We start from the raw sequence: 27941 nt of genomic DNA, 5'->3' as shown, positions 1-27941 counted from the left end.
ATTTTAGAGTGTTTTATAACTTCTTGTTGTTCAGTCATTTCAGTTGTATCTGACTCTTTGTGACCCCATTTGGGGTTTACTCAGCAAAGGTACTGAAGTGGTTTGCCATTTCCTTCTTCATCTCATTTTACAGATGAGGAAGTTGAGGCAAACAGGGTTAAGTGACTTGCCCAGGGTCACACAGCTGGTAAGTGTCTGAAGCCAGATTATAACTCAGGTTTTCCTGACTCCAAGCCCAACACTCTGTCTACTGCACCATCTAGCTGCCCCAAAATATATTTCTGTTCCATTTGTTGTTATTGTAAAGTCATTTTTGTCACATCCAACTTTGTGTGACCCCCTTTGGAGTTTTCTTGGCGAAGATACTGAAATGGTTTGACATTTCCTTCTCCACACCATTTTACAGATGAAAAACTGAGGAAATAGGGTTAAGTAACTTGCCCAGGGTCGCATAGCTAGTAAGTGTCTGAGGCTGGATTTGAACTCATCAAGATGAGTCTTATGATTCCAAGCTCAGTACTCTATCCACTGGACAACTTAGGTGCCCTCATTTTATCTAGTCCTCAGAAAATCTGTATGTAAGTTACAATTATTTTCAGTGATATTTTCTTCAATTACTTATCAGTATTATAATATGAAATGATGATATGTATCATGAAATAATGTTTCTTCTTAATATTGGAGTATAATAAGCAGCTTGATCAACCCCATTCCCTGCCTTTCCAAATAGTATCTGTAACTCATAACTTCATTTAGTTCAACTTCCTTTTTTGTCTGATTTCATTTATAGCGAAAATGTCAATACTGATATGACTCAGGTTTTCCCATTGTATTTGGAAGTCATTATATAAACACTACATCTTATAATACTAACAATCAAATTAAAGTATGTAGAGGGTCTAAAAACTTGGTGATCCTTAGAACATACCACTTCCTCTGCAATTCTGTCACCATCACTGAAGAAACATAAGTGGGCTTCACAAAACTGAAGGCCATTTGTATTTATCTTTATTTTATGAGTTTTCATAACTGAAAAAAAAATCACCACCAAGGAGTCAGACAACTTAGTGATGAGCTCCTGTTCATACTTAGCTGGGCTAAGTCCTTGGAAGGTAGATTTAACTATATTTCAATTAGTTTTTTATTTATTTTACTAGAAATAATATGCTATTATTATATGGAACTGAATTTCCTGGGATATAACTTAACTTAACTAGAATTTAAGTTCCACATCTGCCTTTTTTCCCTTTATAAAAGGGAAAATTGAAGAAATCAATTAACTATATAGCAACTCACTTTCCTCAGCAGTGAAATGATATTAATATATTACCTTCCTACCTATCTCACAGGGTTGTTATGAGGTTCATATAAAATCAAAAAAAAGTCAGGTTTTTAAAGAAGTATTAAAATTCTTAATTTTGCATTTTGACATAACTAATTTTAATCAATTCATTTTTATAGGTTTGTATCCCATTATGCCCTTATCCCAAAAACTAGCAATTTGTTTTGGATTTTTTAAGAATTATATCAAGACTAAAAACATGTTCTCAAAGTAACAATCACCAAGCAGCATATCAACCAATAACTGAATGGCTTTTTAAGCAGTATTTATTGTAAAGTCAATAGTGTATTGTTCTCCATTGAAATAGATGATGCACACACACACAATGTTATACATATACATTCCATATACGCACACATAAAATGTTATATATCCATTATATATACCATACACTCAATGTATGCTCTGGTGGCCCTTTTCCCCCTTTCTAGCCTCCTTTTGTGAATTATCTTCCCCGTTAGATTGTAAACATCTTGAAGGCAGAGACTTTCTTTTTCTTATTTATATCCTTAGCACTTAGCTTATTTTCTGGCACATAGTAGTCACTTAATAAATGTTTATAGAATAGAATTGAATTTTTAAAAAAAAGTTTTCATTTCATTTTTAATTACATGTAAAGACAATTTTAACATTCCTTTTTTTAAATTTTAAGTTCCAAATTTCTATCTCCTCTCTTCACCCCTCCCACTTCCTTGAGAAGGGTGGCAAGCAATTTGATATAGATCATACATAGGCACTCCTGCAAAACATAGTTTTTATTAGCTATGTTGCAAAAGAGAACACATCAAATAATTAAAAAACAAGAAAAATAAAGTTCAATAAGTATGCTTAAATAAGCATTCAGATACCATAATTTGTTTCTGTAGGGATAAATACCATTTTTCATAAGTCCTTTCAAACTGTCTTGTATAGGGGCAGCTAGGTGGTGCAGTGGATAGAGCTCTGGTCTTGGAGTCACGAGGATCTGAGTTCAAATCTGGCCTCAGACAATTGACATTTACTAGCTGTGTGACCCTGGGCAAGTCACTTAACCCTGAATGCCTCACCAAAAAGCAAAAAGAAAAATTATAAAAAAAAATGTCTTGTATCATTGTATTGCTGAGAATAGCTAAGTCATTCACATTTACTGTGTACAGTGATCTGAATCTGCTTGCATCAATTCATATAAGTCTTTCCAGGTTTTTCTGAAACCATCCTGCTGGTCATTTCTTGTAGCACAATAGTATTCAATCACAATCATACGTGACTTGTTTAGCCATTCCCCAATTAATGGACAATCCCTTCAACTTCCAATTCTTTGCCACCACAAAAAGAGCTGCTATAATTTTTGTACATATAGGATCTTTTTCTTTTTTCTTTGATCTCTTTGGGATACAGACCTAGTAGCGGTACTGCAAAGGGTATGCACATTTTTATAGCCCTTTGGGCATAGTTCCAAACTGCTCTCCAAAATGGTTCTATCAGTTTACAATGCCACCAAGAGTCCATTGGTGTCCCAATTTTCCCCTCCAGTACTGACCATTTTCCTTTTCTGTCACATTAGTCAATGTGATAGATATGAGGTAGTAACTCAGAGTTGTTTTAATTGGCATTTCTCTAATCAATAGTGACTTAGAACATTTTATATAACTATAGATAACTTTGATTTCTTCTTCTGAAAACAGTTTGTTTGTATTCTTTAACCATGTATCAATTTTGGAATGACTTGTTGAATTGAATTTTGAAGTGAGGTTGCTTTTTTGTTTCCTCTACCCTTTTTGGCTTAATACAAATTTTAGCACTTATTTTTAATTCCCTCTCGATGTGCTAACTGCCTTTTAACTGTGTATATGCTTCCAGTATAGCAAAACTTGCCTTTATCTGTAATGCTTCATGATACAAAACTTCCTTTCTCTTTTTTTCTTCCTATATCCCTTTACCCTTGATCAGAACTTTCATTCCATTAGTATAGACTACAACAGACTTACCAAATGGGAATTTACCTATAATCTTAGTCATACTCAGACCACACACTCTCTATACACCTATTCATAGAATACTGTAATATTTGATAATTATAGTGAAAACAGAGAAAATAGGGCATAGCCTCTTTTTTTAAATTTTTCCCCTTTCCTCTTTCTCATCTTCATTCCTGTTAGCAAAAAAGGACACTGCTTAATTGAGAAAAGTTATAGCTATATAATATAACCTTCCAAACTAATCTTAGTATCTTAAATTGATCAGTGGCACAATATCTGCCTCTAGTACCTTCGAAAAATTGCACACTGGATGAAGTTTATATTTGTCTCCTTTTGGCAATCCCTATTACAATTGCTGCCTCTTCTCATCTGTCTCCTGTGCTGTCCTCTGTATTCTCTTAGCCTAGTCAGAGTATTGAGTGAAAAATTTCACAATAAATGTTGACATAGGTGCAAATCGGGTGTTGAATTAATTCTGAAGGTCTGCATATTTAGCATTTAATTCACTGACTCTTGCATTCTTACTATGTACCACAGAGACTAGGGGTCATTCACTCAATTTTATTTTCTTCCTCAGTATAACTAGGTTACCTTGAATTGAGAAACTCAATTTAGTTGTAGAAGGAATAGCCGAGTTAGATAAATAAATAGAAACACACTTTGACATTCAATCACGTCATAATCAAAAGAGTATTTGGATGATAGAGTGTCTGGATAGCAGAAAAAAAAATGATTTGGATATGTTTATTTGGAAATGTTACAGAGTTTTGTGCATGGTCTAGATTAGGAGAAGAAGAGACTAGTGGGGAAAAAAGGTTTATGAGTCCTGGCAGTAACCTGTACTAGAAATATTTACCAATCCACTTCATGATCAAGACTCTAGATCCATCCATGACCCATAAAAATACAAAGGGATAGTACTCAAGAAAAATAGTCTGAAGTTTTTTTTTCTTTATTTGGAAAGAAATAGTGGACTTCTTTAAAGGCTTGCTTACTTACTTAGAAAAAGACACTGTCAAGACAGTAGTACTATCTGAGTAAAAGGTTGTTTAAACCATTTTCCTACCCAAAGAATAGTAATCTCTCTATAATAACATATGGTATTGAAATAAAATTGATAGCTCTTTTGAGGTAACTCCCCTCCTTCCCTCAAAGAGTTCAGGATCTGGTTCACAATTATATCTCCTCCCCAACTTCTGCTTTCATCCTAGAGTATTTCAACATATATTTATACACCCTAACCACTCAATTCCTCAGCCTACTCAATTCCTATAACCTAGCCCTCCATCCCACCTGAACCACATGTGGTCATACCCTTGATCTTCCCATCCATCATCCACAAATGCACCACTTCCATGTTCAAGAATTCTGAAATCCCCTTACCTAACCATTATCTATTAGTGTTCCCCCTCTCCCTCTGTACCATACCAAATCCTAATCTTCATTCACCCTCTGTGACCTCCAATCTCTGGACATCTCTATTCTCTCCCAAGTCATTACCTTTACATGTCATTCTCTCCTTTTTTTTCCTATCTTAATCCCCTGGTGAACTAGTTAAAGTCTATACTGTTTTCTTGAAATCCTGGCCACCTTGTCACTTCACCAATTGGACACTGCCAGGCTTCAGTCTTGGATTCCTATACCATTGCTGCTGAATGAATATGAAGAAAATCACATAACTTTTCTGACTGAGTCTACTGCAAATTTATGTCACATATTCTCAAGTGGGCCCTCAAAACCATCAAGCTATCCTTCTGCCCTTCCCTTATTGACTTACTATACCACTCTCCACAGCTGCTCTTCTAAACTTTTTCATTCCTTTTAAAAAAACCTCTCATAGCTTCTTCTCATTCCACCCTCTCACTTGAGAACTTTGCCTAATATTTTACAGAAAAAATTGAGGCCTTTCATCTCCCCCTTTCTTTATCTTACATCACTCAGATGCCTTCTGCTACTATATCCTCCTTTATCCCTGTTTCACTCAAAGAGGTAGTACAAACCTCCCTGCATACTCAAGTGATCCCATTCTGTTCTGTCTTCTCCAACAAAATGATCCCTCTGTCATCTCCATCCTCTCACTTATATTCCATCTCTCCCTGACTAGTGGTTGCTACTGTCTAGTAACATGTCTGTGTTTCATCCATCCTCAAAAAACCCTCACTTGATCTTGCTATCCCAACTAATTATCATTCTATAGTTTTTCTGGCTTTTGTGCCTAAATTCCTTGAGAAGGCTTTGTGACTCCATTTTCTTCTTGTTTTCTTCTTAAGTGCCCTACAGCCCAGATTCCGACCTCATCACTCCTCCAAAATTGCTGTCTCCAAAGTTTTAATTGCCAAGTCAAATGCAGTGTTCTCAATCTTCATTCTTATTGACTTCTGTGCTGCCCTTGATAGTATTTATCACTATTTTCTCCTTTACACTCTCTTCTCTCTAGGTTTTTGGGACACCACACTCTTCTGGTTGTTCTCCTACCTATCTCAGCTCTCCTAAGTGTCCTTTTCTAGATCCTCATTTAGGTCAAAACCTCTAATTGTGTTCCACATCTGTCCTCAATCTTCATCTTTCTCCCTCTATACTACCTCATTTGGTAATATCCATGGACATGACTATCACTGTGATGTTGATAATTTTCAAATCTACTGGACCTGTCCTAACTTCTCTGCTGGCGCTCATTCTTGCATCTTAAATTGCCTTTCAGACATTTCAAACCAAATATCCAGTAGACATCTTAAAGTCATTATGTCTATCTTTATATGTATTGTGTACACATTTATACATATATAGTGTTCACAACAAGAATTAGGCCCCAATATATTGTCTATATACAATGTAGAGGGACACACACACAGACACATACACGTATACACACATATTCCTTCTAATGTTTGACTATATATGCTTTGATTATAATTTATCTCTATAGTTTCTCTTTTGTAAATCTAATTTATGATGTTTTAAAATTAGTAAATTTTCTGTTTGTAGAAATGGCTTTTTACATTTATGTTTTATATTTTTTAATGTATTTATTTAGATGGATTTGGTCATAGTGATGGGCATACAACCACAGACAAATGTTGAGTACTATATAATTGAAAACAATGGAAGTAAAAAGATAAGTAGGAGAGAAGAATCATAAAATGAAAGAAAGTTAGTGGGCTATTTGGCACTCTTAAAATGAAAATCCAAACATTCTCACTCATTTTAATTCTCTAGATGGTGGGTCAAAAGAAAAACTATTGAATATCAAAGGCAGTTCCTACTGTTCACTTTCTGGAAAGTCATTCTTTTTTTAAAATAATATTTTATTTTCCCCAATTATATATAAAAATCATTTCAACATTCCTTTAAAAAAAAGAGTTCTAAATTATTTCCTTCCCTTGCTCTCTCTCTTGCTCCCTAGGACAGTAAGCAGTTTGATATAGGTTATACATGTGTAGTCATGCAAAACATTTACATAGTAGTCATGTTGTGAAAGAAGATACATAAAAAAGTGAACAAAAGTATGCTTCCATCTGCATTCAGACTCTATCATTTCCTTCTCTGGATATGGATAGAATTTTTCATCGTGACTCCTTGGAATTGTAGTATATCATTGTATTGTTGAGAATAGTCAAATCATTCACCATATTTGTCATTGTACCACATTGCTTTTATTGCGGACAATATTCTTCTGCTTCTGCTCAATTCACTTTGCGTCAGTTTGTGTAAGTCTTTCCAGGTTTTTCTGAAATCATCCTGCTCATCATTTCTTACAGCACAACAGTATTCCATTACAATCATATACCAACTTGTTCAGCCATTATCCAATTGATAGATATCCCCTTAATTGGAAAACCCCTCTTAACTGTTGATATGGAATGTGTGTGTATTTACCTAAATACCATGTGTTCTTTCCATCCACCATGAAGTTGAACCTTCCTTTGTTAATTATTTTACACAATGAGAATATGAGTTCCTTGAAAGCAAGGATTACTTCATCTTCTATTTTTATCTCTTGCATTTAATATAGTTTGCTCATAGTAAACATTTTTGCATTAAAATTTGCATTATAATTAATATTACTTATAAATATGTATGTGTATATATACACATTAGTAATATATTGTTGATATGCAATTTTGTTTTTTTATTTATTTTAGAAAGTATATTAATAATCTGTCAAAGATACAGTTTAAAAAAAAACATTCTTGTGACAGTGTTACAGGAACCAAAAAAAAAGTACAATAACATTTCTTGTCAAGAAGCAGCTAATGAGAAAAGAAAATGACATGTTTAATTCATTCTGGTGACAATGGTACATGCACGATGAGAGAATGGAAGATATCATAAATATATCAGTGCATACACTCACAAAATGTAGCCTTTGCATCGGGCTCAAGTTCTGCATGCCCAGATTTTATTGGTCTACAGGATGTAAGGTAGATTGAGGCAAAAGTGAATAATCCACAAGAGACTAAAGGTGTAAACATTACTATATTCATTCATTTCAAGAAATGTGAGCAGATTTCAAAATTAAAATTTGAATTTATAAACTAAATAGGAATATCAGGTGAAAGTTAAGGCCATTCAAGGTTAAGACTTCATATGAGTTAATTATAATTTCTGAATGATGTTAAATGATAGATTAATAAGTTACAGCTGATTCTGGTATCTCTGGAAATATATTGTGACACTTTTAATGAGCAAAATGATTATTTCTGGGCAGGTTATTAGTCTTTTTTCCTTAGAAAATAACACCTGTAAATATAGATAGAAAGTAACGCTTTAGTCACATGTTCAAGAAAAATAAGAAACTCTTCAAACCTGTCTAATCATTTAATCCCATTTAAAAGACTTATCAGACACAGCTCCAAAGATCACTTATCCTGATGATCACATTTTGCAAACGTCACTTCACTGCCACTTTTAAAAATCTATAGGCAGATGTTCAATCTACTGGAGTTCTCATCATCAGCCTTCAGAAAGTGCTTTTTTTTTTTTCATAAGAAAATAGGCCGTCCTTAAGTTCTGAGATTTTCCTTAATGGAATTGTTGCCACCATTACCAATGACATGTTACGTAAAGCAAATTGCTTCTTGATATAAAAAAAAAAAAAGCTGAGTAACCCTGCAGCATCCTTTTTTCTTTCTCTGAGCTTTTATTTCCTTTTTCCTATTCCCTCTTCCTCACCACTAAACCCACCTTAAGACTATAGCCTTTGATTGTGTTATTGCTTTTTATTTTGTTTTATTTTTGACAAAATATCACTAAGTAAAATGGTGTGAAAAATAGCTGCATTTCTTAGATTTAGTAACTGTCAATTGAATACATCAGTTCTTGACATTGACTTGAAGCTGTTTTTTTATTTCATTTTATTATCACTAAAGTTGTCTCTAAATACAGTAAAATTGTAGTAGCCTAAGTAAATACTCAAGAGCTGAGGTAAACATGTCTTTCATCCTAGTCTTACCAAGAATTTGATAAGATCTTATTTAAATTCCCCAAATGCTAATGCGCATGGGGGGAAAAACTAATTTTTAATGTTGCCTGCATCTTTTCTGGGATTCTTACAACATTTTACCTGAGATAAAATTCATTAGAAAATCACTCAGAAGGAAAAAAAATAAAATGACCTATGTATGTCCATAATGATGAATAAGGATCAGGAGTATCCTTTTTAAGATGTTTAAAACATCTATCTTGTCCTGAAATTAGCAGTCCATCATTGCTATATTGTGCTTTTTAAATTCAGTCAACTGTTTCAAAAGTAAAAAAAAAAAAATCTGTTTTCTTTCATGGTGCTATCTTTTAGAAACAATATTATAATATATTTAATATGAACCTTGGACAATGGCATAGAATAATATAAAAGACTGAATATATCATATATTTCATGCCTGGCTAAATTATTTTGATTTTAATGAGAATTAAGTACTAAAAAGTATTTTATGTCACCTAAAATAAGAATTTTAACTCATTTTAAACCTTAGTGCCCTGAAATATAATTTAATTTTAATTGTTTAATGATAATAATATTGAGAAGGGAATAGTTGACATAGAACCATAGAGCTTATCTTGGAGTCAGGAAGACTTGGGCTCAAGTCCTCTCCCTGGTACATATCATGTGACTACAGGTTAAGTCCATAAGCCTCCCAGAGCTGGATAAGACTAAGTTTCATGACAGTTTCTGTTTTGCATTGGTAACAGGCATTTTACCAATGAAGTTTTTACCAATGAAATCATAGATCTGTTTAAAAATTAAGAATTTAAAAAAAAATATATGAAATTACTACTGTGCACAAGTTGGCATTAAATTATGTTTCTCAGTGTTCTGAGGTAAAGCATTGCCTTAGACAAGATAGGAATAACTTTTACCAACTGAAAACAAAGCACATAATGGATTCTGTCTTGGACAACTATTTCTCAACTTTCTTCCCATGATTATACCTCTTTGATGATATGAAATTTCTTCTTTGTGTATACTTATTCTGGCCCTGCAGACCATAAACTTTCTATATTTTCTCATCTGATAGAGCTCATTTATATTTACCTATAAATCCTCCATCTCCCTTGCCATTGTATTTTTGCCAGTAGAGCACGTGGGTCATCATTTTTTCCCTTCCACTGCATCACCAGCCTACCTCTTTTTTTTTTCCAACATTTATTTCATTGATGAGATCTTTAGTTCTTCCTGATATAAATTATTTTTTGGTCATGAATCAACAAACATTTATTAAGTACTTCCATGTATCTGGAGCAGTTTTAAGAGTTCAAGATGAAAAGAACAAGCAAACATAGACCTTAGCCTTAAGAAGCACATGTTCTAATGAAGGAGGCAATATGTATATAGTGTTGATCGAAGGTAGCCTTGGAAGCAAAAGTACTAGAAGGTGGGGGTATAGTGAAAGTTACCTATAGAAGGTCAGATTAGAGTTAGTGTTGAAGGGAATCACAGACTCTTAGAGGTAGAAGTGATGAGGAGGACTATATTAGGCATGGAAGATAGCTAATGTGAAGATATGGAGATAGGAGAGGAAGCATAGTGTATGAGGAATAGCAAGTAAGCCAGTGTGGTTGGTCTAGTGTCTGTGGAGAGGAAGAATGTTAAAATACACACACACACCACACACACACACACACACACACACACACACACACACACACACACACACACACAAGATAACAAGAGGCCAAACTAAAAAGCTTTAAATGTCCCTAACCTTGACAAGAAAGGTAAATAGTATTCTCATGACACAATTACAGAATTACAGAATTTCAGAGTTGTTATACCAATATATTAAAAAAAAATCAAGAAGAATCCTTTCTATGAGATACCTCAGCAGTGATCACCTAGCCTTTGAGATATCAGTTGAAGAAAAGCCCAGTTAATTTCTGTTACCTTTGGATGGCAGTAATTGTTAGGAAGATTTTTTTTCCTAACAATTGATGTAACATCAAAATTAAATTTCCCCAATTGCAACTTTCACTCATGTTCCTAGTTCTTTTCTTGGGGATGAAACAGGACAAATCTAATCTTCAGCTTTTCAAATACTTGAAGACAACTAACATCTCTTGTCTGGAGCTCCTTTTCTACATGTTTAACATCCCCAGTTCTTTAAAATGATCCTCATATGGCATGGAATTAAGACTTTTCATCATTCCATTCACCCTTCACTAGTCTTTCTCTAGCTTATCAATGTCCTTTCTGAAATATGACATCCAGAACTGAACACAGTACCCTAGATGTGTTCTGACCAGGAACAGTAGAGCATGACAACAGCCTCATTATTCTTGGAATGTATGCCTCTTAATGCAAGACAAATTGGTATTAGCTTCTTTGATATCATATTCCACTCAATAGAATGACACCCTAGTTCCATTTGGTAGAGCAGAATATTACAGAAAAAAATTTTCCAAACAAATTTTCAACAATTGACATGACAATAGACCCATTTACAAAAAGTAGGTTTGGTGACATGTCATCAAGTATGAGAGGAAAGATACCAGGCATAAACATAAAAATCTGCCCATTCAAGATACTAAGCATAGCAGAAGCACATAGCAAAATCATTGAGAGTATTTTAAAATGCTACATTCAATTTCCATTTCAAATTAGAAAAACAGTAAAAAGGTACATGGATTAATAATGGAAGATTACTAGGATAGATATTTTCCCCTTTTTGTTAAAATAAAGCCTCAAATAATTGCCTTATCTCTTTAATATAGACAAATATGTTCTGTAGAAGAATTGTTTGTAGACCTGCTAAGTTTATTTTTACACTGGCAAAGTGAAATATGTTATTTGCCTGCACTCTGGGGAGTACATTTTTCAAAGCCCTAGAATTAAAATATTAAGGTGATGAGCATACACTCATCTATAATTATTATTCTCCTATGATGCTCTCTTAATAGTTTCCCTCTAAATAGAAATTTTTATTCAAACAAAATATTTATTAGTGAAATGGGATTTGATTAGTATGAAAGTAAGATGATTGATAATATTCGATCTCTAAATGTTCAGTAAAATCTGACATTTTCTAATGGATCAATTATTCCAACTGATAGAACGTTGACTACTGTGGAAAAAAAAGAAAAGTCTCTCAATACCTCTTGTAGTTTTAGACCAAAATAAATCCTTCTTGGAATGTTTAATACAAAGTTATGTTTGGACCTTTAGACCCTAGGTAATAAAATTTCAGCATGGTAAAGCTATTTTTTTAAATTCTGGTTTCCAAAAGAATCTAAGCTTTGAATGAAAATAGTACATGCAGTGGCCAGGCCAAGTAATGGTTACTGAAAGCTAGACAGATTAAGAAGATTGATTTTCTATATGTGTTATTGAATCAGACCCACAGGGGAATGTTCAGTACCAAGATTGAGGCTTTTAGTATTTGACATACGGAATCGAATGATTTTCTTTTCTCTGGATATACATACATAGAGACACACACTCACATAGCCACACTTCAAATCAAAGCTGCCTGGACATGAAATTAGGATTAACTATTGTTTCAAATATTGATACAGACATAAAATACAAATGAAACCACAGTACTTGCATTTTAGAAACAATGTTTTAGTCTTGAGACTGCCTTAGTAAGGCTAATAATCAACCCTAACTAAATTTCTTTTAGGTAAGCAAATATTAATTCTTCTTGCTGATTAATGGCAGAATAGAATCAGAGGAACTAAACAACTTTCTTCAAGTTTCCAAAAGACTTAAGTAGAACATAGACATGCAGATTCACGTACTCTTTCCCTGCTGTCAACAAACACGTCCGGATCTCCCCATCCTTTAAAAAAAAACAAAGCAAAACAAAACCTCCCTTCTCTATGCCATCCTACTCAAGCTATTGCCCTATAGAGCTCCCTTCCTTTTCACAGCCAGACTACTAGAAGAGGCCATTTATACTCTGATTTGGTTTCCTCACCACTCTTTAGCACCTTGCAATATGGCTTATGACCCCCATCCCTAGACTGAAAAGACTCTTTCCAAATTCATCAATCATCTCTCAATTACTAAACCCAATGACCTCTTCTCAGTTCTCCTTCTTGACCTCTCTGCAATATTTGACTCTATTAACTTATTTATAACCCCACACCTGCCTTCCTGGATAATCTCTCTACTTTGGATTTTCAAGACACTATACTGTACTGGTGTGACTATTACCTATCTGACATCTCCTCATTCTCCTTTTGTAGGTCATCATCATCTTTGTCTCTCCTCCAATTCCCATGTCAGAGCACTGTCTTTGGCTATATTTCCCTTATTTCTCTCTTTTGGTGATCTCACTAGTTTGAATCTATTCAATTATCTTCTACATACAGATGAATCATAAGTCTTCATATCAGAATTTCAACTTTATGAAGTCACATCTCATCGCCTGTCTTCTATTCATATGCACCTTGATGTCCTGTAAGCATCTCAAACTCAACTTGTCCAGAATTAGTTATCTTTTCTTTGAATCCCACCCCTTTTCCTAACTTCCATATTTCTATTGAGGGCACCATTGTCCCAAACTCCCAGTCATCCTAGACTCTTCATTCTCATTCCTTTCTGTCTCCTTACCCATAAGTTGCCAAGTTATATAGATCTGGACTCTAGCAGTACAGCTTCTTAATTGGCCTTCATGGAGCTCATATTTCTAGTTCATCCTTCACACAGCTAACATATTGCTCCTCGTAATGCACAGTTCTGACTATAGCACTGCTCCACCCAAGAAACCTCTTGGCTTCTTGTTATCTCCAGTTTCTCTGGAAGTCTCTCATATCCATTCTATGTTCTAATAAACCTTGTCTATTTATGTTTCTCTGTATGACTGTCCATCTCCTGAGTCTATGCCTTTGCAATGACTTTCTACCATCTGTAGAATATTCTCCCTTATTACTTCTGAACCTTAGAATTTCTAGTCCCTTTCATGTTACCACCCAAATTCTTCCTCCTACATCGTGCCTTTCCTTACCTTTCCAGCTTCTCTTTCCTTCAATTGCTGATATAGTTTATATTTTATTCACTTGGCATTATAGGTTTATAGTTGGAATAGACCTTATAAGTGATCTGGTCTAACCTCTTCATTCTGCAGATAAGCAAACTGAGGCCTAGAGGGGTGATGTGACCAAGATCACATGCCTAAGGTCGTGCAGATATGTTACAGAGTATGGATTTAAACACAAGTACTCTGATTCCAAAACTAACATTAGTTCCACAGGGTCATCCTGCCTCTTATATATTTGTTGCCCCCCTCCTGCAGGCCCCTTCTCCCCCCAGTAATACCTATGCTCCTTGAAGTCAGAGACTTATTTTTATATTACTAACAGCATAATCCCCAAATAATTCACAATTAGGAATTAAAATAAGTAGATTAGAATTTGTTCCTCTTTTAAGCTCCCCACAAAAGAAATCAATCTTCATAGAAAATTATTAGTATGGTCTTGGCCTTTAAAAAAAAAAGGACCTTGACAAAAAAGGAATAATGGGAAGTATAGTTATCAGGTGCAGATTATTTAACCTAACTTGGCATTTGTCATAAATATGTAAGGAATTACCAGAATTAATTCATCAGAAAACAATTGAATAAACAAATGTACAGAAAACTGAGAGACAGTAAGGCCCTAGCAGTAGCATTTGATTCTGCAACCACTTGTGGAAGTTTGAATAATTCATGACCTTTATTGTGATGGAACTAGAGAGAAAAAAGTGGCCTTGCTGTGCTCTAATCCTCCTTTCATATAATTGCCCAAGCCATGCTCCTTATTACATAGGATTGGTTCCACCAGGACCCTACTCCAAAGCCATCAGTGGCCCCTCAAAAATCTACTAAATAAAATACTAACTCAGATTGATATTCAAGACCCTTCACAACCTGATTTTGGCCAAGCAACAAGCATCTATTAAGTGTGTTATTTAACGGGCACCATGCTAAGATCTGGGGTTACGAAGAAAGGGTCAAATTATATTTCACTAATAAGGCTCTTGGGAGTACAAAAAAAGGCAAAAACCTTTAAAACTCTCCCTTCATGGAAACAGCTAGGAGGCACAGGAGATGGAACACTGGGCTTGGAGTCAGGAAGACCTGTGTTCACATCCAACCTCAGGTACTTACTAGCTGTGAGACTCTGGACAACTCACTGTACCTCTGTCTTCCTCGGTGTGCTCAACTGTAAAATGTGGAGGAGAATAACACCTACCTCCCATGGCTGTTGTAAAGACCAGATGATGTAATATTTCTAAAGCACTTAGCACAGTTCCTGGAACCAATTACACATTTATGAAGTGCTTATTTCCTTCTTTGATCCTTCCTATAATCAGTGTTCTAGACAAACTAAAGTATTCACTTTTTTTCCTCCAATTTCACCCTGCCCTTTTTAAAATTATAAATTTGTGCATACCAAGAGTAGATTACTATATATTTCTACCTTTTAAAATATTTCTCTTCAATTAGAAAAATAAAATAATAAAATAAAATAAAATATTTCTCTTCCTGCCAATCCCAGTTCAGGTGTCATTAGGTCCTCCTTGAAGTCTTCCCTCATTCTCCTCCTTACCCCAAATAGAAGTGACCCCTTCTTCTCAGACTTAGTAGTGTCATTTTGACCTCTCCTATCCAGTAAAAAAATATTCTAAATTGTGCAGTATTTAGTTTAGTTTCATCTGTCTTCTCCATGATTATATGATTAACTTCTTGAGGACAGGTACATTTTTCTAATAGAATGTATTTTCTTATTGCCAGGGACTGTTTTTAATTTTGCTTTTGTCCATAGGTCTTGGCATACAATGCCTTACATATAATAAGTACTCAATGTTCGATTGCATTGAATTTGTGCTCTTGGTACCTAGCACAGTGCCACAGATAGAGTAGGTACTAAGAAATGTCCATTCAGGTCTTTCCATGTTTTTCTGAAGTCTGCCTTTTCATCATTTCTTATAGCACAATAGTATTCCATTACATTGATATACCACAACTTGTTCAGCCATTCCCCAATTGATGGACATTCCCTCAATTTCCAATTCTTGGCAACCACAAAAAGAGCTGCTATAAATATTTTTGTACATGTGGGTCCTTCTTCCATTTTTATGATCTCTTTGGGATACAGCCCTAGAAGTGTTATTGCTGGGTCAAAAGGTACGCACATTTTCATAGCCCTTTGGGAGTATGAACGTATGGTCTTAAAGAATTGCCTAGAGCAGTAGGCAGCTAAGTGAATTGCCCAGGGTGGTGCAGACATTATGTTTCAGAAGCAATGCTTGAATATTAGTCTTCCTGGCCTCAAGCCCAGCTCTCTATGCACCAATGCTTCTTAAACTGTGGGTCACTACCCACAGTGCTGAAGGAGTCGGGTCACAAGTGGAAAAAGGTTAAGAAGTACTGCACTATGCCATGCTGCTTTTCATATACCATAGTTCTCACTTCAAATAGTCCTGTGTGTATTAAATATATTGTTTATATGGCATTATATTTAAATGCCATATATAGTTTGCATACATATATTTGTTGTGGTTCAGTCATTTCAAGTAGTATCTAACTCTTTGTGACTCCGTTTGGAGTTTTCTTGGCAAAGATATTGGAGTAGTTTGCCATTTTCCTTCTCAAGCTCATTTTATAGGTGATGAAACTGAGGCAAACAGAGTTAAGTGACTTACCCATGATCACACAGTTAGTTAGTAAGTGTCTGAGGCCAGATCTGAACTTAGGTCGTCTTGACTTTAGAGCCAGAACTCTAACCACTGTGTCACCTATCTGTCCCAGCATACACATATTCATACACAAACACATTCATACCTATATGTGTGTATGTGAGTGTATAGTGGCTATATGTATGTATATGTATACATGTGTATATACATTCATATACACACATGTGCATTTGTTTGTGTTTACATGTGTATATACATATATACACACATATACACAGGTGTGCATGTATGCTGGGGCAGCTAGGTGGCAAGGAGGATAGAATGCCAGCTCTTAAGTCAAAAGGACCTGAGTTCAAATCTAGCCTCAGACACTCACTAGCTCTGGTGTGTATGAATATGTATGTATATATGTACATATCTACATATACATAAACTGAATGCACACACAGGCATTTCATACACAATAAAAAAAAAAGGAAAATAGTCCCGGGAAATAAATTGATCTTCATAAAAAGTATTATTTTATTTAATTTAAAAATTATAGTTATGCCTCTGGATATACATAATTCTCCTCTATGTACCTTACTATTGTGAAAATTTTATTAATTCATTTGCATTGAATTCAATGAAAGTCATTTCATAAGCTCAAATGGGATAGAGATTAAAATCATTTTTCTCCTTTTTTCCTCCTTGTTTATCATTTGTTATAAGGGATTGCTCTCTAGGAGTGGAAGGGAAGATGAATACTCTAGGAAATATAGATGACAAAAATAAATGATGTCAATAAAAAATTATTTAAAATAATCTCCCCCCCAAAAAGAGAAAAACCCAATGAGAAACACATTCACAGTTCCATCTAGTAGGAATTTACCAATTCACTAGTAGGAGGCATAGTAGTTGCATATTATATTTCTACATAAAGTCCTATTAAATTATTTACAGCCTTCAAATAAGAATAGTTGTCTACAAAACATAAAACCTGCTTCTGAGATGTCAAAATCTCTTAAGTATTGCCAACTTTTCAAATAGCCAGTGTCCTATTTGCTCAGGAGATGTCTTCCTTCATCCACCGGAAAGGGGAGGAAAAATGTGGAGTGATGTTTATTATTAATCTATGGCTTCATTATGCTTCAATTTTATATGCTTAACCTATTCAGTCATGCATTCTTTTTTTTTTCTTTTTTAGGTTCAAGAATGGCTATGTTTAAACTGCCAGACCCAGAGAGCAATATCAGGACAACTTGGGGATATGGGCAAAATGCCACCTTCAGTCCCACCTCTTTCTTCAGAGATGGTACAGAAACTATCAGCTGTGCCTCAGAGTCAGCCTCCTGTGACAGAGCAAATATCCCCCAAAACATCTTCAATGCCTGTCCAAGTAACAGAAAAAAAGAAAGAACAAGAAGCACAAAAAGAAGATGAAAAAGTAAAAGAAATACCTTCACTTGAAAAGAAGCCCCCATTGATAAGCACAGATGAAAAGCATGAGGAAAGCAAATTGAAAGACAAGATTATAGACCCTGATGATTTGGGAAAAAAGCCCAAAGAGGGACAGTTGAAAGAGATATTGAAACCTGAGGTACCAGCTGCTAAAGAGAAATCCCTAGACCAGGTACCTGCTAAGGAAGTACACGAGGAAAAACAAGCCGAGCCCAAGGCAGAGGATTCAGAGCCTAGAATTCCCCAGAGTCCGCCCAAAGAAGAGGAGAAGACCCAGAAAAGAGATGCCAGGCCACAGAGAGCACCATCAGTAAAACCTGATCAGGTGGAAACAGTGAAAGAAAAAATAGTAAGTGGATTATTTGTTGTTGTTATTGTTGTTTATTTAACTATTTACACAGAGTTTGTGTGCAAATAGTTATTTTTTAACTAAAACACACAAATTCTACTTAGAGACATCTGCACATTCAAAGTGTAAAGGAAGGTGATATAATTTTCAGCTAATTTGGATTTGTTTCTACAGCCAAATTGGAAAAAAAATCTGGAAAATTCAGTAACAACCAAAAAAAAATTGATTTCATTTCCATTGTTTTGATTTTTAAAATCATATCAATCAGTTGTCTAAGTTCACACTTATTAAACTTAAAGGCTAAAATTCAGCAGTTAACTTTCCTTTGTGAAATCATCAGAGGCATAAATACACACACACAGAGTTCTTCAAGGTTTCTCAACTTAACACCAACTTGAATATATCTGTATCTATCCATCTATCTATCTTATATATGTTTGTGTATGTATGTGTGTATGTATGTATACATAGGCATAGACATAAACATATATATATATATACACATACATATATATACACACACACACAAACACATACATACATACAGAGAGAGAGAGAGAGAGAGAGAGAGAGAGAGAGTTCTTCAAGTTAACACCAACTCAAACTCACAAGTTAGGTTCCCCAAGAAAAGTGACTACCTTGGGTTCAGGGTACTTTATGAACATACACTCTTAAACTTGTGGGTCATTAGTCCCTGGCTACTCATTCCCTTTTAATAATAAACCAGCTGACACAATTAGTTCAAAACAAAGGCTTTCATTGAAAGAATATTAAAAGGAACATGATGACTATCTTCAAATTTTGGAACTTGATAAATGGGTGAGGATTCAGTTCACCATAACTGTGCAAAAGGGATTAATATTTTTTTAAGCTTCATAGGACAAATTATTAGCAAGAAGTAGAAGTTGTAAAGACTCAGATTTTGACTTGATGCAAAGAAAAAAATTCCTAATCATAGAACTATCCAGAAGTAAAACAAGCTGCTTCAGGAGGGAAAGTTTCTACTTAATGGAGGTCTTCAAGTAAAGACTGAATAAACACATTAGGTTTATTGTAGAGAGACTTCTTGCTCCATTCAGGTTGGACTAGTCGGAATGGTCCACAGTTTGCTTCACGAAGTCAATTTTAACTCTAAAATTCTAAGATTCTTCTGGGATTGTTTAATTCCACAATTAACTTTCTCATTTATCAATATTCTTCCTACAATGTGTGGTTCCCAGAACTGAACACAATTCTCCACACATTTTGACCAGGTAGAGAGTAGAGTGAGAAAATTGTTTCCTTGGAAAATATACCTTTTTTCATGGAGTTTCATATTGTTTTAGATTGTTTTTATTTTTTTGGTTACCACATCACACTAATTCTGTAAATATGTTCCAGGCATTCTGCTTAGTGGATGAAGTTATAGAACAAAAGTCAGGAAAACCTGAGTTTAAATTTTGTTTCAAATAGTTATTAGCTTTGTGATTATGGGCAAGACATTTAACCCTCTCAGCCTCAGTTTATCTGTTAAATGGGGATAATAATAGAGCCTACTTCACAGAGTTGTTCTGAAGATCACATGACATATATAAAAGTCTTTTAAAACCTTAAAGTGCTATGTAAATGTAAACTATCATTAATGAGAAAGTATCGGTGTTCAAGGAGTAAAGTTTTTTCTGTAGCAAGCAGCTTAGCACTGCACAATTGCTCAAATGCAATCCTGTCCTATCTCCTCTTCTGATTGCCTTCCTTTACAAATTTTAAATAAGATCCCACATTTGCATTTCATCACATCCTGCTGCTCTTCCATAATCACTTTTTGGAGAAGAAAGATATTTTTTGGGGAAAATGCATATTCACTTTAATGGAAGTTATCTGTACAAACATAGGTGTACTTTGCTTTATCAGTTGGGTATGTACCTGGAAATTGAATGCAATACAGAGTATGCAGGATCTTTTTTTAACACAGAAGTAGCATGATCATGTCTATGTGTAAGAAAGATTATTCTGGTAAGGTAGGAACAACGGCTTTTTGGGAGGAGAGGAGTAGGTGGTCAAAGAAAGAGAATTAAGGTAAGAAGACCTATTGGGAAACTATTGGTAATTTTCTACACAGTTGATAATTGATATCTATTTGTTGGTAGGGAAGTGGAGACTAAAACAGGGAAAGATGGAATACAGATTTCACAGGTGAAAAGTAATATGGTTTCTCTATAGTGTTAGACTTGGTATAAGGAAAAACTGAGTTCAGATTCAGCTGTCATACTTACTCACTGTGTGACCATGAACAAGTAATTTAATCTCTCTTAACCTCAGTTTCCTCATCTGTAAAATGAGAAAAAATATTTTAAAATACTTACCTCATACACTTTTGGTGTGAGATTCAGATGAAATAGATAAATAGGTAGATAGATAGACAGATTTATAGAATTTTATAGAGATTTATAGAGTGGTAGCCTTGGGCTGAATAAGCCCTGGATTCAAATTCTGCCTCCGACACTTACCTGTGCAACCATAGACAAGTCACATTACTTCTCAGCCTGTTCCCTCATCTATAAAATGGAAATAAGAACTGCTATCTCACAAGCTTGTTGTGAGAATAATATGAGCTAATAGATGGAAAGTGTTCTATAAACCTTAAAGTGTTATATGAATTTTAGTTACTATTAGTGTTATTATTATCAATATATACATTTATTACAAATCTTAATGCACTATATTTTTGGTTGTTCAGTAGCGTCTGACTCTTTGTGACCCTATTTGGGATTTTCTTGGCAAAGGCACTGAGGTGGTTTGCCATTTCATTCTCCAGCTCATTTTACAGATGAGGAAACTGAGGCAAACATGGTTAAATGACTTGCCCAGGGTCACATAGCTGGTAAGTGTTTAAGGCCACATTTGAACTCAGGTCTTCCTGCTTCCAGGCCAGCTTTTTCTACTTCACCAACTTGCTGCCCTGCTAGAATGGATTTTCTAAATGTTAGCTATTATCATTCTCAATAGAACGTAAGTTCTTTGTGGGTAGAAATTGATTTTTGTTTTAGTTTCTTACCCTCAAGGCCTAATACAGTGCCTTGCTTATGGTACATCCTAATAAATGCTTTTTGGATTAAATTGGATTAGATATATAGATTCAACAAAATTTGGTAACCAATTAGGATATAAAGGTGATGGAAACAAATAGTAAACATTAACTCCAAATAATAATAATAAATGGTAACAGCTAGTATTTATGTAGTAATTTAATGTTTTTTCAAGTAATTTGCATGTATGATAACTCTGTGAGATCAAGTGAATGACTCTAATACAGACAGAAATTTTATTCTCAGAAGGAAGAACAAATTTAGGAAGGAAGCTAATGAGTTTAGTTGTATAAATGACGGACATGAATGCTGTTGAATACATTTAAAAGCAAAGAGAGAATCCGAATAAAATAAAAATACTTAGGAATTAATACCAGAGAATTATAATATTTAGAGTGCTTACTCAGCACCCCTCTGCTACCATACTCCATGTGCTTGTGGTATCAAGAGAGTAGAAGTCAATTTGTAGGCTGTTGCCGGGCCCGATGTAGGTTAGGGACACACTGCTGAAAAACCTTTGCTTTACCCTTACGCTTTAAGAAGGAGCAGATTCAATTTCAATACAACTGAATTCCATAAACACTTCTTAAGAGCCCATTTTTTTCTTTGTCAAATACTGTGCTAAGCCCTGGAGTTGGAAGGAAAGAAGGAAGGAAGGAAAGGAGAGGAGAGGAGAGGAGAGGAAGAGAGGAAGACAGGAAGACAGGAAGACAGACAGGAAGACAGGAAGACAGGAAGACAGGAAGGAAGATTGTCCCTGCAATCATGGAGCTTAGAATGTAATGGGGAAAGACAACACACACCCTGAAGCCTTAAAAAGGGGTAGGATGGGGCAACTAGGTGGTGCAGTGGGTAGAGCACTGGCCCTGCAAGTCAGGAGGACCTGAGTTCAAATCTGACCTCAGATACTTGACACTTACTAGCTGTGTGACCCTGGGCAAGTCACTTAACCCCAATTGCCTCACCTAAAAAAAAGGGGGGGAAGGAAGGAGGGAATAGGAGGACATATCTTGTTCCATGGAATTTAGACTTTGCAGACTCTCAGCAGAGCTGTAAAATAAAGTGGAGTGACTTTATTCACTCACATAAAATAAAAGAGAAGAGTAGAAGAATCTGATGGGGTTGCAGTCTAGGAGGTAGCTCCAGAACTGAAGTAAAGTAGACAGTAAAACTCACTGGGGACAGACATGATAAATAATCACAAGGGCTCTGAGGCAACTTTGTAGCCCAGTCTTGGACATATATTCATAAGCAAAATGAGAAGTATCAGAAAGTAAGGTAGGATAATATATAAAGGATCTAAATGATAGATAGTTAGATATAGATAGTGTTTCAAGCCATATATATGTGTGTATATATATATGTATGTATGTATATATACCTCAAAAAAAGCCCAACTCACAAACAGATAAATCAACAGAGTATCCTAAAATTCAAAGAAAGAGTGAATAAAATCTTAATGAGAATACTTAGGTCTTAACAAATATTATAATACAAAGGAAAATAAACTGACTAGTGAAAGACTCCTCTGGACTCACCAGAGCACATGAGACAATGAGAAATCATGGAATGGTTCCAAAGAGAAATGAAATCTATAAAATTTGAAAGAATTTATATCAGAAATTAGAGCTCTTTGTGCAATTAAAAAGCACAGTATTAGCAAATTTAAAAAAAAAGAATCTATCATGAAGAATCTTTTCAAAGACAAATTTGGAACACAAAAATACAGAAATATGGGGCAGCTAGCTGATGCAGTGGATAGAGCACCGGCCTTGAAGTCAGGAGGACCTGAGTTCAAATCCAGACTCAGACCAAACATTTGACACTTACTAGCTGTGTGACCCTGGGCAAGTCACTTAGCTCTAATTGTCTAAAAATTAAAAAAAATATGTATTTTTTAAAAAAAATACAGAAATACAAGAAAATTTGTCAGGAAAGAAGCAAAATTCAGTGACCTTGAGAGAATATATGAATTCTAGAGAAGCCTTTGCATCTGACCTTGCAAACAGATGAACAGAGATAACTTAATGATTGTAAGTCTCACAAACAAACATAACATTAAAAAAAAAACTTTGATACCATAGTATAGGACACATTAAAAGAAAACTATTCATTTGTCTGAGTATAGACACTAAAACTTCAATCAAGAGGAATCAGACACCCACCTACCTTTAATAATCTCAATGAAAAATATCAAGTTTTGTAAGCATCCAGGTTAGAGACCTTCAAATATGAAGGAAAGAAAAATTTAATAACATAGGATTAGTCTATAGCCATGAAAAATTGCAGAAAGTGATGGAATAGTATTATGAAAGTTAATAGAGCTTAAGGTACAACCCAAAATTATATACCCTGAAAACCTGAATATAATCAGTAATTAAAAAAAAAGCTGTACATTAGACAAAAGAAAATCATTTAAAGCATTCTTGAAAAAAACAAAAGCAATAAATTAGACACAAGTAGGACATTCAGTCTGTAAACACAAGAAATAGAAACACAAGAGAGGTAAATTAGTAAAACCGAAGAAAAACTAAATAATCACTTGTCTTAGAAGTTATTGTTGAGAGGGAAATAGAGAAAGAGAGAGACAGAGAAAGAAAGATGTAATGAAAGAGAGAGACAGGGGCAGGGGAGAGGGAGGGAAGAGAAAGGGAGCTTGGGAGGTTGGGGAAGGGAGAGGGACAGATTTACCTTGGGCTGTTTTTGTTTTTGCTTTTGTTCTAAAAACCAAGATTGATAGTCAAGGTATTAAAAAAAAAAGTAAAACCTAAAGAATCAGAGAATCAGGAGCATAAAAAGTTCAGGAGAGCTTAGCTCCATGGAATAAAGTCCCTGTTGTGGATTGGAGTTACAGAATGGGAAGTTCCCTAGAAGGACAAAAAGAGGACAAAATGGAATGGGGGCTTCACCCCTACCAAGGTCATGAGTGGACAATGAAAAGATGGTGATTTGTATAAGTCCAAGCAAGAGAGATGGTGATGGTGGTGGCACAGCAGGAGAATGCGAGAGGTAGCAAAGGGGAAGAATTTAGTCTGGGGTACTGGAATCTCACCCTACTTGGGGAGAAATATTCCCACTATCACTCCCATGGTGGAAGAGTTGTATGCCTGCAATGAGAGATGGTATCCTCATGTTAGATTTTTTTCCACGGAGAGTTTGAGCATAGGGAGACCATCTTCGATGTAAGAGTATTGTGTTTCCATGAGCAGTATCTCACCTTGGAAGAAGTGATACGTGAATCCCTGCAAACTGGCAAGTCAATTAAGCTTCCTATGCCTTAGTTCCTGATTCATAAAATTCATAAAAATTCATAGAGTTAGAATCAATGATCTCTTAGGTCCCTTCCAGCTCTGTATAATATTATATAATACTGGGAAACATATGTGATGCAAGAAAAATAATCAATAATACGTAAAATGAAAAATCTTTGAAAGATTTTATTTAGTGAAGATCATAGTTATCTATCTTATGTGCCATCGCTCCACTAGATATATAACCAGGAAATATAAGCTAGGCTTTTTAAAATGACTAGAATTATTTTTAAATGGAAGAAAAATATTTGTAATCTTCATGAGGGTAGAGAACATGTGATATCTAAACTTGTAGCTTCCACCCCCACCCCTAGTCCCAACATATTGCTTAATACATAAGAGGATTAATGCTTTAAAAAGATTATTTGTATCAGCTTCATTTTGTACTATTCCTCTGTACACACCCATATCACAACCAAATTAGGCTATTTACTATTCCCAACATGCGCCATGTGATTTACTACTTGTGATTTGGTTCGTGTCATTCCATCTTTGAGAAGCAGCATAATGTAGTGGGTGTAGAGCTAGCCTCAGAGCCAGGAACATAGGGGTTCAGATTCCATCTCTGACACATAGTAGCTTTGCGTTCCTAGAGAAATGACTTAATCTTTCTGTGCTGCTCTAGGCAACTCTCAAGGCTAAAAGTTGCAGAGAAGGTGCCCACCTGTTTTGGCAGAGAAATAATAGGGCCATAAATTTAGAGTTAGAAAGACCATCTAATTGAACTGCCACATTTTACAAGTAAAGAAACTAAGGCATAGAGTGGTTAAACAACTTGCCAAGGGTTGCACAGCTAGCAAGTGCCTGAGTCAGAATTTGAACCCAGATTGTCATGACTCTAAATCTAGTGTGCTAGCCAATACTTCAATTTCTTTATCCAGAATATTCCTCTATCAATGAAATTAAAGATCCAGTTTTTCTCATTCTCCCTCTACTTACCTCACTCCCTCTAAATAAAATATCCTTTCTATTTCCACTTGTCAAATTCCTATTCATAATTGAAAGCCCAGCTAAATTTCTATATCCTTCATGTAGCTAGCAATGATTTTTTCCCTTGTCTAAGCCAATAACATTTTACACATTTATTATGCTGCTTTGTACATACTGCCTTTCATTGTAATTACATATGTTTATGCATTATTTCTATGGTTAGTTCTAATGTACAGTGTCCATATCATTTTTGTATTCCTTGTTTGCTTTGTTTGTTTATTTTCTTTTTAAATATGGAGTAAAACAAATATTTCTGTAACAGTACAATTAAAAAAAAGATGATTATACATGAAATTGCAGATCTACTAATTGCAACTTGCTATTCCTTTCAAATAATCAACAAAATTAACACATAAATTTCTTTTTTTCTTCCTTGTCTACCCTAAAGATGGCTACCATTAGATACACACACTTACATATACTATATTTATATATGTACATACACATATATGTATATGTATGTATATATATATACATATCATATTCTATACATACTTCTATTTATCAGTTTTTCCTCTAGATGCAGATAAAGTCTGTCTTCAAATGTCCTTTATAGTTAATTTGAGTATTTATCATAGACAAAATAACTTATTCACTCAAAGCCATTCTTAAAACAGTATTGCTGTTAGTGTAAATGAGGTTCTTCCTGGTTCTGCTCATTTTGTTCTTCATTACTTCATGCAAGCCTTTCCGTGTTTTCCTAAAGTCATTGAACTCATCATTTCTTATAGCACAGTAGTGTTGCATCACAAATATATACCACCATTTGTTCAGTCATTTCCCATTTGTTGGGCATCCCTGCAATTTTCAGTTCTTTGCCATCACAAGGAGAGCTGCTATAAACATTGTAGAACATATAGGTTCTTTCCCTTTTTTCCTAATAATCTGTGGAAGTAGACCAAGTAGTGGTATTACTGGGTCAAAGGGTATAGGTAGTTTCAATAAATATGTGTCTAGTAAGTTGTTATTAAACCTTATGGAATTATAGAATTCCTTTTTGGTATCAATAATCACATTCATTATACAATATCAAATTTTGTTTAGTATTTTTAGAATTAAAATCTAGTCAGGATTATATCTTCTCTATTAATATAGATTTAAAGGAAATTTTGATTCATGTTTGATTCAGTAGCAACAAGATCCCGTATTTTTGCCTACATATAACTTTATGACATCTCTCAAACTCTTAACTTCTTTAAACATATACTTCTGACACTTACTAACCAGATCGCAAAATGTGAATATGGTTCCAACTATCTCACTGATTCAGAATTAAAAGAGGCTAAAATTTTTGGTCAGTTTGAGTCACCAAAACCAATCCTTCACAGCTATGAACCAGGGTACCCAGGAGTAAGTATCACTCTTTACTGGTGAGTCATGGTAAGCAGGAAAAAAATGAGTTTTTCAATCATATCCAAGCTTGGTGCCAACACAGGAGGAAGAAAGTCTACCTACTATTTTGTTCCTGGATATATGAAGAGAGAATGATCCTGGCAGAGTAAAGGGAATGGCATGTAAAAACAACCCTTGAAGGGTGGGCCTTATATTTGGCCTAGAAATGTTTTTTCCCCTCCAAATCAGTAGTAGTAGAAAGTCTGTAAGAAGCCATAATCATTGAAAAATGTGCACAGCTATTCTTGCAAGAGTAAAATTTTACAATTTATTCTCTGTTACCAGAGATTGTGGTAGTGTAGAAAAAGACTTTCCTTAGCTGATTTATTTGATACTTTCTTGCTGCAGTTTTTTACCATTCTTGTATAACTGCATATGCTTTGCAGAATGTGACAGTGTAAAATTGAGATAAAAATGCAATCTAATTCCCTTTTTGTCTATTCCTGGGTAGCAAGTGAAAATGAAGCTTAGACTCTGGTGACTTTGAATAATTGTTTCATCTTGCCACAGCAGAAAGACCCAAGTGGTCATAATTCTCAGCACGGGAACAATGCAATGCATTATAAAAATGCAAGTTTTTGTGTAACAGATTTTAATGGTGACGTGCTTTCAAAACCAGAGTAAAAATGTGTTTCTCAAAGGATTGTACAATAATATTACAAGCAAGAAAACATTAAATGCTTTAACCACACTTCTTCCCACTCACCACCTCCATCAAGAGTAACAAATCATAAAGTCTTCCCATAAATGCTAAATACTAATAACTTTATTTTTCATGCAAAATTCACATCTTATTTGAAGTGCTGTTATGTTCAAAGACTGTGATACTGAAATATGGCTAAGTCTTGGTTATTCATTTAAATAGGGACAGGGATTTCATAAATAAATTAAGTACAAAAGATTTTTAAGATAGATTTCAAGAACAATTTTCATCCTTTCCTCAATTTTCATCTTTCTTGAGCTTTCTCAAAAATTCC

At 34.8% G+C, this 27941-nt stretch overlaps 1 protein-coding gene across 1 annotated transcript in view; it reads left to right on the top strand.

Moving 5' to 3' along the window:
* The window catches only part of PCLO (piccolo presynaptic cytomatrix protein), a 539133-nt gene that overhangs the window by 223833 nt on the left and 287359 nt on the right, over window positions 1–27941 (top strand). The window contains exons 4-5 of the mRNA XM_027838890.1: window positions 17604–17711; window positions 17745–18206. Of these exons, the coding sequence (XP_027694691.1) occupies window positions 17604–17711; window positions 17745–18206 (570 nt within the window). The remainder of the gene's footprint in view (window positions 1–17603; window positions 17712–17744; window positions 18207–27941) is intronic.

This window comes from Vombatus ursinus, unplaced genomic scaffold (assembly GCF_900497805.2).
Source record: "Vombatus ursinus unplaced genomic scaffold, bare-nosed wombat genome assembly UNPS02014830.1, whole genome shotgun sequence".
NCBI lineage: Eukaryota > Metazoa > Chordata > Mammalia > Diprotodontia > Vombatidae > Vombatus > Vombatus ursinus.
The sequence above is the reverse complement of the archived record's forward strand: the minus strand, read 5'-3'. Positions and strand labels throughout refer to the sequence as shown.